Here is a 13,300-nt window from a genome sequence, read left to right on the forward strand (position 1 = left end):
ACTGCTTTGCATTAGAAAGGAAAAAAAAATTATTTTCACTTTGTAATAAAACAAAAATATCAGACTGGAGGCTTGGCTACACTAAGCGACTTGACAGGGCTTGGGAAGAATGCAATTTTAGATTTGAACTAAACAGAGCTTTGTAAATCGAAAGTGGAAATAGTCAAAAGCTCACAGTTCCAATTCTGTTCTGACTTCAGCAGATTCTTGGTCTTACATAATTAATCTAAGTAGAGTCAAACAGTAACGTTGACTTCCTAAAGTAATTCCCACTACACCAGATCTATTCATCCCCAGCAGGTTCAAAAGGTGGCTCTTTACCAGAAGTTCCTGCTGCTTGTCTGTGGCTGACCGTCCGATCACCTTGTAGAGCTCCATGAGGTCCCCGAGCATTCCGTCGCCCAGCACTGGCAGCTGCATGGCAATGGCCGCCAGGCAATGGCACATCAGGATCCGCGCGGCATCCTGAGCACTGTGCAGCTGGGTCAACAAGGTCTCAACCACTGACTGGCTAAGATGAGGCCTGCCCTTGGCTAGCTTCACCATACAATTCAGAGCAATCTGCACATTGAATAAAAGATCGACCAGTTACATGCTGAAGGTATTAACTGAAGCTTTAAAGAAAAGAACTTCGTACAAGTGATTAGGAAATATCAAGGAAAAGGTTTTCTGTGGGCATAACATTTTCCTGCCTAAGAAACACACGGCATACTGAATCTTATTATCAGAATCTGAAAGTGAGCCATGTTTAAATGAGAGTAAGTCGGGACTGTATATTAACCACTCATTTCAAGGTAGGCCTATTTAAAAAAAAGATTTGAGATCAAAATCACAACAAGGAAGAGGCCATATACATGCCAAATGGGATATCACCATGCTGCACTTTCGTTACTTTTCAAAAACTGCTTCTGAAGTATGGTTTGTAAACTTCCCTATACCAGCATCATCCAGGATGCTAATGAACATACAGATTTCCGAACCCCACCTGTCCCAAACTTAACAGATTAACTTTTTTTAGTATTTGGGTTACTAGGAGTTTAAAGTTCAAAAAAGGTGTCCTAAATGACACTGAGGCACACTGAAGTGGGAAGAGACTTCTAATTTTCTTTCTTTCTTACTTCTCACCTGAAATCCAAAAATCAATTGGCTTTAGAACTTCCATTCGGTCCAGTTAATGGCATCGACTAATATCCCAGCCACCAAAACCAGAAACCAGAAGTCCTCTCATTTTTATGTAGCCAGCTGACTGCTACATTTAGTCATTTCCATTTTCGCCAAATCTTCAATATCCACCTCCTTCCCATTCTCTCTACCACAACATAAATCTCTTCCTAATCTCCATCTCTTGAAAGCATGGGCCTGTTAACCCACCTTCACACTACACCCATGTAGCTTTCAGTATGTGTTAGGAAGACACAATGAGGTCTTCAGAACCAGACAGGTCCAGAGTTGAAAATCAGCCTGCCCTTGATCAGCTAGGTATCTTTCAACAGGTTATTTTATCTTTCTGAATCTTAATTTCCTCGTGAGCATTAAAGAGGGACAAATTTCACTAGATTGGTTTTTTGTAAAGAAAAAAATATGTATACAAGTTGTCAACAAAGTATGGCACATAACAGACATATTTAAATAACAATAATAACTACAACAAATGTTACAGCATGTCCATTACTTTAGAAATTTTAATATCCCCTCAACTACCTTGAGAATCAAGACAAAGTTCCTTGGCATCAGGTCTGGTAACCTGCTTGACAGAGCAGATCTTCCAGATCTTCTAATTGTGTCATGTAGCCACAGGGGGCTATTCACCATCTTCCAACATGAGAGGTAGATTGCTGTTTTCATAACTTCTATAACAGTCATCCCTTGGATTCAAATGATCTTTCCTCAATACTGAAATTCTACCCCATCTTTCAAGGTTTAACTCACAAGACAGCTACTCGTTCAAATCTTCCCTAACATCCTTAGTTCAACTGAATCACTCTTAACTCTGTCCTCTCATTAGAATTGAACTTTGATTCGTACTCCAGGGAACTTAGTGCATTCTGTTTGGTATTATTGTCCCTTAGATAAATGTCAGTGTGTTCTAGATGGGGAACTCCTCTAATACAGAGACCTTTCTTGACCATCTATGTATGTCCCATGGTGCTGAGGCCAGTGTTTTATTGACACCTACAACTGGTAAGAAAAGGATTTGGTTTGTTTTCTTTCTCTCTTTTTTAAAACTTTTATGTAAATGTATTGTGGCTCCAAAGGGATTCTGGGGATGAATCATTTGCCAAACACATTTTTATTTAACTAATATCTTTACTGTTCATCACTGTGACATACCTTTTCTTAACATTCTAAACTAAGTTATGACTTACTTCGAACTGAATCATACTTAGACAAGCTATCATTCTTATAATCTCTAATATCTGCCTAATAGCCTTTTACTTCTATTAGCCCCACCTTTCTTAATTTTGTACCGTCACAAATTGTATTTCATATTTCACTCCAATAAGAGTAGGCTCATTTCACATCTTAAAAGCCTTAAAAATCTCCAGTGTCATAATAAATTTTAAATATCTCTTTTAAAATCTCTTATCAGTGTTACCTCAGATTATAAACTTCTGTAAGTACAGGGGCTCTGCCTATTTAATTTTGCCTTATGTTGCCTAGGACCTTCATATGTATTTACTTCAACTAAATAAAGACTGTCAACTGAAGGCAAAATAGGCCAAAGTTTGGATTTTTACTTTGTCTATTCTTTGGAATAACAATGGTCAAATCGATAATTTTGAAAGTGAAGATCAAGGGCAAATTGTGTGTTTAAGCCAGAGTTGACAAACTACTGCCGTTTGGCCAACACCTGCCTGGTTTTGTAAATAAAGTTTTACTGCTGTACCACCACACTTTCTTTCTTCCCCTTATGCACACCATCCATGGCTGCTTTGTCCTATAACTGTAGAACTGAGTAGTCGTGACAAGGGTGTATAGCCTGCAAAACTTAAAATATTTACTATTTGGCCCTTTATAGAGAGACTGCCAATCCCTAGTTGAGGCAATAAAAACAGGCATTATATTAAAATAAATGATATTTTCACCTTTAACGTGGCTTGAGCACCTGGACTATCATCTTGACTACAAAGTACCAAAAGGGATTCCAGGCCAAAGACAGCATCTTGTTCCAGTGCCAAAAGGTCTAGAGGAAAAACACTAAGTTTTACAGTGGTCAAATGGAGAAGATTAAATACACACACACACACACACAAACACACACACACACACACACACACACTTAGAAGAAAAAACATTAAGGACTGGAAGATATAGGGAACACTGTCATGTGTAAAGCTAACCTTCCTGAAAAAGTACATGCGCCATTACTTATGAAATGTAAAGGCTATCTTTAGACTTCCACTTTCCACTACTTTACTAATGATTATAAAAATGTATATATTACATCAAACTAAAAACTTTCTGCGCAGCAAAGGAAACCATTAACAAAATGAAAAGGCATCCTGCTGAATGGGATAAAATATGTGCAAATCATGTATGTGGTAAGGGGTTAATATCCAAAATATATAAAGAACTCATATGCAGCAGCAAAAAACAAACTATCCGATTAAAAACTGGGTAGAGGACCTGAAAAATCATTTTTCTGAAGGACACATCCAGAGGGCCAATAAGTACACGAAAAGAGGCTCAACATCACCAATCATCAGGGAAATGTAAATCAAAACGACCATGAGAGACCGCCTCACACCTGTTAGAATGGCTGCTGTCGAAAAGACAAGAAAGAACAAGCTGGTGAGGATGTGGAGAAAAAGGAACCCTTGTGCACTGCTGGTGAGAATGCATATTGATGCAACTGCTCTGGAAGGCAGCATGGAGGTTCTTCAGAAAACTGAAAACAGAACTAGTATATGATCCAGCAATTCCATTTCTGGATATTTACTCACAGAAAATAAAAATGATAACTCAAAAAGACATATGCACCTTCATGTTCATTACAGCATTATTTATAACAGCCAAGATATGGAAACAACCAATAAGATGATGGATAAAGAAAATGTGGTATTGATACACAAAGGGTCATTATTCAGCCACAAAAAGAAGGAAAACCTGACATTTGAGACAACATGGATCGATACTGAAGGCATAATGTTAAGTGAAATAAGTCAGACAGAAAAAGACATATGATCATATGATTTCACTTATACGTGGAATCTAAAACAAACAAATGAACAAGCAAAAAGCAAAAGCAAAAGCAAACAAAAACCGAGCTCGTAAGTACAAAGAACAGACTGGTGGTTGCCAGAGGCAGGTGGCAGGTAAAAATGGGAGAAGAGAGTTGAAAGGTGCAAACCTCTAGCTATGAGATGAGTAAGTCATGGGATGTATTGTATAGCATGGTGAGTATAGTTAATAACACTATATTGCATATTTGAAAGTTGTTAAAAGGGTAGATCTTAAAAGTTCTCATCACAAGAAGAAAATTTTATAACTGTATATAGTGACTGACGTTAAACAGACTAACTGTGGTGATCATTTCACAATATATGCAAATATCAAATCATTGTGTCATACACCTGAAACTAATATTTAAAAAAAGATATATATACCCACATTAAATCAAGAGCTAAAGCCGTAAAGGTATAAATAAAGCATAACTGAAACAGGGTCACCAGCTTCGCTGAGGAAAATACTAGGAACGGCAAACCATGTCTTCTAAACTAGACATAAATCTTTAATCTTCTTTCCTAACTGGACAGATTATGCTTGTCTACTTTCACCTACAAGGTAACTTTCTAATGAAAACTGCACCCCTTTTAGGAAGTAATGAAGATGCCACATAATCTTATTAATGTTTTAAGTCAGACCACAAAGAACAAATTCCTTAAGATGTCTCATGTAATAGAGTACTACAGCATCTTTCCACTGCCATGGGGCTAAAATTTCTCTAGAAGCTCTAGAAAGTTCTGAATATATTAGTTAACCATATTTAGGTTAATATGTATGAGCTTTGAGAACACAGTTTTCTACGTTACATGGTAGAAAACACTCATAACTATTTAAAAAATAAAACAGGTTTAATTATTCAAATAAGAATCAACATTTAAAGAACAATTTAAAGAAATGTTATCTGAATTAGTATAAGGCTTGACAAACAGTGTTAAGACTACTGAAGGTCAGGATGCTAGAGAAAAAAAATAGGTACTAAGAATGAGCAGTGCTGACATTTTGTGGGGCTAAGATTTCTATTTAGGATCCTTAATAAAGATCAAAATAAACACTGTAACACAAGAAATATCCAAAATGCATTTCTAGTTTTGAACACCAGCATGAACTTATTCAAGCCTTTATTTAGATCAAAGATGTTAGGAATATAATAAAATGTAAGCATTTTCTTTTTTTCTTTCTTTCTTTCTTTCTTTCTTTCTTTCTTTCTTTCTTTCTTTCTTTCTTTCTTTTCTTTTCTTTTCTTTTCCTTTTCTTTTCCTTTTTTTTTTTTTTCTGAGAGAGAGAAAGAGCTCCAGCAGGGAAGAGGGGAAGGGGGAGAGATCTAGAGTGAACCTTAACCAGGCTCTACGGTCCACAGAACCCCAAGTGGGACTCAATCTCAGAACCCTGGGATTACGACCTGGGTCCAAATCAAGAGTCTGCCAACCACTTAACCAATTGAGCCACCCAGGCACCCCTAAGCATTTTCTATTCATATCTTAAATTATGCAAATCAGTTTAACTTTAAATACCCAGAGACAAATTCTATGCCAATTTAATTCATATTACTGTTAACTCATTTGCCCCTAGGTGAAACTATTTGTTACTTAAGCCCCTTGTTAACTTAAAGTATTTTTTCCTAAATTTTTCAGGCTTTTGTACAGGTGAACAAACTGTCATACCACAGGGCAGTCATAAGCGATTCCTACCCACAGCACCATCCACGCAAAGTTCAGCACTGAGAGGAAATGGGCAATGCTCCATGAAACCTTTCAGTTTCACAATCTCAATCCCAAGGTCCTCATTTTCATATTTTTATTTTTCATGGGATTAAGTAGTCTTGAGAAAACCTGCTCTAAGAACACTTCAGGAGGCAACCAGTAGGTAAAAGCACAAGTGCTAAAAATAATAAGGGATTAAAAAACCAAAGACACATACACAATTCCACCAAAACTTCAATTTGAAAGTTTATATATAGTATCAGTCCTGATCAAACTGACCTTTTTCTTGACAGGAGACAGTTATATTAGTTAGGACTCGCACTCCATGAGCTGCAATGCCCCTGTTGTTATGGTAACAGCATTCTTGGGCTAATCGGACCAAGTCAGAAGATCTGGGGGAAGAACCCACGTTTCCTAAACAAGAAGAGAAAAGTAGCACCGATTTAATTCACTCATATAGTCCAAAAGCAATTCAACGTCTAGGTTCATTTTTCTCATTTTCAAAGGAAAATTTCTACTCCATCTACTTCTACTCCATCATCAATAAAAACAATCATTCCCGCTTCTCTTGTCAAGGTACTTAGAACAGGTATATGTGATAGTCTGTAATGATTAGGATCTAAAATAATATAGGACTTTCCCACAAAAATATTAATAAAAACTGACTAAGGAGTACAGCAAAAGCCAAAACAACTAAAGATTGGTTCTGGGGAACCCATTGGTTCTCATTAAAATTAGGATGTCAATACAGGCTTCTAATCAGGTAAACCTGACCTTTAAGAGAGGAAAGAAAAAGAGAAACAAAACTTTTAAAGTTTGTTTTTCTTACCTCAATGGCTGGCATAGAGTTAAGGTTTACACAGAATTCATGATTTTAGAACTGGAAAGGATTCTGACATCACATGATTCAATGCTTTTTACAGAAGAAAGTGAAGCCCAAAGATTTTAAGCATCTTGCCCCTGAGATCATAAAATCTGTTACTTATGTCCTACCCCTGTGCTTTATACCTTATGCTCTCTGCTGTAGATTGCAGTGACTTTTAAAATTCACACTTGAAATTCTGTAACGTAAAATCAGTTATTTATGTCCTACCCCTGTGCTTTATACCTGACGCTCTATGCTGTAGATTGCAGTGACCTTTAAAATTCACACTTGAAATTCTGTAACGTAAGGCTTATGTTGCAAATATTTTTACATACAGTAGAGAAGCTCTCAGGTATAAGTGAGTGAGCTTCAAGTAGATTAAAGCTTTTCAACTTTTTAGCAGTCTCTTGTTCCTGCCTTCCTTTTTCCATTCTTGCTTATTTTCCATGATTCCTATCAACTTCAACCTTGCCTCTCCTACCAAGGTTGATCATATCTTTTGAGGCTGAAGGGGGACATCATTACTACTTACAACTGGCATAAACCAAGACTACCTCAGGCAGTGTGGGACATATATCGCCTTACTGGTCCCCAGTTTAACATAAAAATACTAGCTCAGGTAAAGCCTCAGTGTTTTTAAAATATTTGAAAAGCTTTTCAAAACTATGGCACTTGTATTTCCTCCATTCTTTTTCTTTCCTATGTGATTTGGACAAAACAGACTCATTTATAAATTTACAAATGTGTTCTGCAACTTACATTTTTCCTTTTTTTCTATGAAGCGTCATCATAGGACACTTGGCAAAAAAAACCATAAAAATCCAAAGAAAAAAACAAAAATCATCCCAAATCCCACAAATGAGTGTGGCATTATTTCATTAGCTTTCTAAAGTGTTTCCTTTAAATAAATTTTTTTCCCTTTACGCACATCAACACAATTTAAAAATTCACACATACTCATGATAAGTAGATAGTGGCCAATACTCTGCCTTTAAAATATAGTATTTTGTGGCATTTTTCTATGTTAACTGTTTCAGGGAAAATATTACTTTTAAATTTAATTTTTTTATTTACTTAGAAATTATTTGCTAAGATAAATCCAACTGGTTCAAAAGGTTCAACAAATATTAGAAAAAGGTATAAAGTCAGTGAATGAGAAGTCTTCTTCATGCACCCAATGTTATCAGTTCCTTGTGTATCATTCCAGGCTCTATAAATTTGCAAGTGCACATATTTTGCTATTGCTTTCTCCTTTTACAGTTTTGCATCTTGCTTTTTCTTTAAACATTGTATCATGGAGATTGTTCCATGCCATACATTCTTTTTAATAAATTACACTGACTTCTATTGCCGTTGTATAACATTATTTCTTTAATGCGGTCCCTACTGATGGATTTTTTTATGCTCTTACACCCCTGCTGATGGATAGTATTTTGCTATTACATATAATGATGCTATGAATACCCTCGTACATCTGTCATTTGTCAAATATGTGACTATATTAGTAGGATAAATTCCTAGAAGTGAAATTTCTGGCTCATTTATAATTTTGATGAGTATTTCCAAATCACCTATGCAGACTAATAATTCACAACCCATGAGCAATGAATGAGAGTCGTGGTTCACCCACACCCCTGCTATCAAACTTCTGAATCTATGCCAATCTGATGGACTGGTAAAGTATTTCAGTGTGGCTTTGTTTGGCATTCTTCTTAGGTATGTGCGACACTGAACATCTTACATGCTTACGAGCCATTCGTTAGTGATTTAGATGCAAAATTTAATTTTGTTTTACAAACTATCCTGCTTACATTGAAAAAATCTAAGCAATGAAAACATACTTAAACATTTACCATTGCTTACGGGAATAGTCCAATTTTGTAAAATCCTTGACTTTTAATTTCCTATAAGCATTACCTAATGTGGTTATTTAAACCTTTTGCTTAATTCCATATAGAAACTGCAATTTAATAAAATTCAACATTCAATAAAAGGACAAAGCTCAAGAAGTGCTTGAATACTACAACCTGACAAAGCTTATACATGACTTTCAAAAAATAAAGAAAAAGAAAGTCATTTTACATCTAGGTCATTTAGTATAACACTGCACCCTAAGTCAGAACTTTTGGGTTCAGGCCCAGGCTAAGGCACTTTATAATGTGTGCCTTTGGACATATCACTGCAAATCTGTAAGCCTCGATTTTAATACTTATAAACTCCTCTGCATGTGCCTTACTTGAAAGGCTACTTGTACAGAAGCAATGAGACCTTGCATGGGAAGGCACTTATAAGTTATAAGACACAACTAATACTCTGCTTACCACAGCTTTCTTCAGGTAGGATGTCGGTCAAGGATAGTAAGTATCAGCTGAGAAACTGAGACTGGCTGATTCATGTAGAAAAAGAACTTAGGGAAAGCGTAATGGGCATGTGATTGTTGATAAAAAAGGCTGTGATAATACATCCCTTGCAGGCAAGCCCCTCTGCAATGCAATTTTCTAATTCCTTGCCTCAAGAGGTGTTTATTTCTCCACTTATTTAGACTTGGCTGTGTGACTTGCCCTGGCTACTGAGACATGAAGAAACATGTGCAAGCGAAACGCGAAGAAGTGCTTCTGTGCTGGTGGCCTGCCTTCTTTTGGCTGCTGTGAGGACCCTGAGGACACGATGTTAACAAAGCTAAGCTGGCCTGCTGAGAGTCCCAAGCAGGAGAACCATGGTGCCTCTGCTGAAAGCCTTTCACACTCCAGCTGGTGAATGAGACTACTTTAGACCGTCCAGTCTGGTCCAGGTTCCAGAGGACTGCAGTTTTCTGAGTAAAAGCCAATCAAAATTGCTGATATACAGAATCAGAGCAAACACGATGGTTTTAAGCCACTAAGTTTTGAGGTGATTTATTTTGTAGCAATGGATAACTGTAGAAATACCTCACAGAATGGGGCGCTTGGGTGGCTCAGTCGGTTGGGCGTCTGACTGAGGCTCAAGGTCATGATCTCACGGTCTGTGAGTTTGAGCCCCATGTCGGGCTCTGTGCTGACAGCTCATAGCTTGGAACCTGCTTCTAATTCTGTGTCTCCCTCGCTCTCTACCCCTCCCCCAGTCACGCTCTATCTCTGACTCTCTCAAAAATAAACAAACATTAAAAAGAAAACTTTTTTAAAAAGAAATACCTCACAGAATTACTGGAAAGGCTAGAAAACTAAGCTTAGAAAATAGGAAACAGGCAAGGCTAGAGACCAACCAAGATCACTGCCCAAACCATGCACAGAATGAGTTCAGTGAAGATATTGCCACCACTGGCACTGATTCCTCAACGTCACAACTTACACTGCTGCCAAAGGGACCACGCATGACACAGCAAACGCCCACTGCCTACGGCAGATCCTACAAACTGGATGTGGCCGTGGTCACCGCGGTATCACTAGTATGTATTCTCCCACTTCCCAACTTTTTTTTTTTTAATTTTTTTAAATGTTTATTTAATTTTGAGAGACAGAGGCAGAGACAGAGCACAAGTAGGGGAGGGGGAGGGGGGAGACAGAGAGAGAGAGAGAGAGAGAGAGAGAGAGACAGAACCCGAAGCAGGCTCCAGGCTCTGAGCTGTCCGCACAAAGCCCGATGGGGGGCTCGAACCCACAAACTATGAGATTAAGACCTGAATTAAAGTCAGATGTTTAACTGACTGAGCCACCCAAGCACCCCAATAAAGGCATTCTGAAGTTAAATCATCTGGAATAGGCAACTAGGAAGTCATTATTGAACTGGGGTAAAGTTTTATTTTAATCATTTTCCAGAGGGATGACATATACCTAAAAGAGGGCATGTGACATTTGCTTTTAAACATCACCACCATTTGGCCTTTGAAATGTACTTAAATCCAAAGGGCACTTTGAGTCAGAGGCATACAAAAGCAAACAAGCTATGTTAAGTATCTGCAAAAATACTGTTTCACCTACATATAATTCAAAACAGGGCAAATCTAGAAAACCAATATCCTTGAATTATAATCAAAGGTGCAAGATTTTATGACAACAGACATTAGTTAAGAAATCCTTTCCAAATCAATCACTAGCATATAACAGAGTATGAGATTGGAACCGTCCTGGATTCTAAGGCTTTACAGAAGAAGCAACATGACCCATCAGCATGAAAAAAGGGATTACCACATTGTCCATATGCTCTCCCCTGTCTTCGCCTTACCTGAAGCTATGCTGAAGTAATGTTTGATGGCAATGGTCCCTGACAGTGTGGAAAGGACAGACAACATCCCAAGTTTCAGGCTGTCATAAGGAGTCTGGAGGGCACATTCACAGAGTGCCTGAAATACAGAGGAGTAAAGAACGCAGAAGTTGAAATGCCAATATACTTTAAAATTGTCTAGTTGTTTTAAATGTTCTAGCTTTTAGAAAAATTGTATCTTTTCCCCCCCATGATAAAAACTTAGGTCAAACTGCCACAGCCAAGAGGACCCTAAGGAAACATGTTAGCTAAATATAATGTAGTTTCCTAGATGGGCTCCTGGAACAGAAAAAGGACACCAAGTAACAACTAAAGGAACCAGAATAAGGAATGAACTTTGATTAATAATAATAATGTATCAACAGTTTATTAATTTTAAAAAATGTGCCATACTAATGATAATTACCAATAATAGGGGTTAACTGGATGTGGGGTGTGTGGAGATCCTCTGTATTGTCTTTCCCATTTTTCTGTAAATCTACACCTATTATGAAGAATAAAGTCTATTTAAAAAAAAAAAAAGGTCATCATGACTGATTTTTTATTAAGCCCAGTGTATAAATTACGTACTATTTAGTCCTCACAAGCAGAACCTCTACCACACTCTGCTTACTTGAGAGATACGTATGTTAGTTCATGTATGTATATTTAAAAAAAAATAGAATGTGGCAATTCTATCTACTATACAAGTGAATGAGCTGTCTCTTCTCCATTTCGGGTCATCTACTCTATGCCTAAGATGATCTGAAGAATTACGAAAAAGAAGATGCTTTTCTTTCAGCACAGTCAGCTATAAATATAAGCTTATACTACAGGGACTCCTGCCTCATCCTGTATATTTACTCTTGGGACATGTCTTGTAAGTAGTCAAATAACTTCCCTGCTAAATTCAACTAATTCCCATTCTCCAACAAGGGCAAAGGTTCAGAAGATGGCAAAACTTAAAGACCAGGGGAAAAATAAAAAATAAAATTCCAGAAAGGGTTAATAAACTTTATAAAATATAAAATAAACTTAGTATGTCCCAGATAAAAATATCAAAATCTTGGGAATGGGGAGATTTAGATCATCTGTTTCTAAAGATCATATGGAAAAATAAAAATCAGAAAATATCCAGAAAAATTCTGATAAAGTATAATGACGGACAAAATAAGCCCTACCAAATATAAAATGTATAATAAACCTGTAGAAGTCAAGGTTTTTCATATCATGGACAGAGAAATCAATCAGAGAGAACTGGTCCCAGAAATGGATTCAACTACACATAGAATTTAATATACGATAACGGCATTTCAAATCAGAGGGGCTTTTAAATCAACAGTTCAAGGACAACTGGCGAGTCATTTGGGTAAGATAAAACTAGACTCTTGTTTCTTTTTTGTCACAAATAAAAACCAAAACTATAAAAACTACTAAGGGATCAACATGGGAAAAGAAAAAGTAAAAATATAATTGACAAACCTGGAAAAAAAAAATATTCCCATCATGTAAGGTCAATGAAGGCCCAATAACCTTAATATACAAAAAGTTCTTACTAATAAATAGACAACCCAATAGAAAAATGAGTAGTTCACAGATAGTATTTATACAAAATGGTTTTTGTATATAAAATGGCTTTTAAATATAAGAAGTTAAACCTCACTCATAATTTGAAAATTTTAAATTAAGAGACTTTTTTTCACCAGATTAGACAAGTTTAATAAAATACAATACTGAAAACAGTGTGGGATACAGGTGTTCTCATGCATTGCTGATAGAATGGTAAAATGGCGTAAATTTCACTGGTGGGTAAGTGGCATTAAATCTAAAAATTTTAAATGTACATATCATTGGACCCAAGGACTCCTTTTTTAGAAATGGTACATTCATAAAGGTGATTTTTTTTTTTAAACCAACTAGTCAATGTAGCAATGTAATCAGTAACAGTAAAAGTACTAAAAACAACTCTAATGTCCGTCCGTCCGTGGGACTGGAAATATAAAGGGAGTACCACACAGCTGGTAAAAGAACGCAGTAGATCTAAGTGCTACCATGAGATGTTTCCCAAGATGTACTATTGATAAAAGGTTCAGAACATGTATATACTGTATTTCCATTTTCATACAGAAAGAAGATGGGACATACACATGCTTGCATATGGATGACAAATGACAAAATTCAGAAGGATATGTAAGAAAATAGTAACGCTGACCACCTCTGTGGGCGAGGGCTGGAGGAAGAGATGATTTGTATCTCATTCACTGTGCACTTTGAACTCTGAATTTTTTAT

The 13,300-nt window shown here is 36.7% G+C and overlaps 1 protein-coding gene across 2 annotated transcripts in view; it reads right to left on the reverse strand.

Moving 5' to 3' along the window:
* The window catches only part of INTS7 (integrator complex subunit 7), a 91,704-nt gene that overhangs the window by 31,536 nt on the left and 46,868 nt on the right, over nt 1-13,300 (reverse strand). For both annotated transcript variants that reach the window (XM_053209810.1, XM_053209811.1), the window contains 4 exons: nt 10,993-11,110; nt 6,207-6,341; nt 3,087-3,184; nt 322-561 (listed from right to left, as the gene is read on the reverse strand). In XM_053209810.1, the coding sequence (XP_053065785.1) occupies nt 322-561; nt 3,087-3,184; nt 6,207-6,341; nt 10,993-11,110 (591 nt within the window). The remainder of the gene's footprint in view (nt 1-321; nt 562-3,086; nt 3,185-6,206; nt 6,342-10,992; nt 11,111-13,300) is intronic.

This window comes from Acinonyx jubatus, chromosome E4, assembly GCF_027475565.1.
Source record: "Acinonyx jubatus isolate Ajub_Pintada_27869175 chromosome E4, VMU_Ajub_asm_v1.0, whole genome shotgun sequence".
Lineage (NCBI taxonomy): Eukaryota > Metazoa > Chordata > Mammalia > Carnivora > Felidae > Acinonyx > Acinonyx jubatus.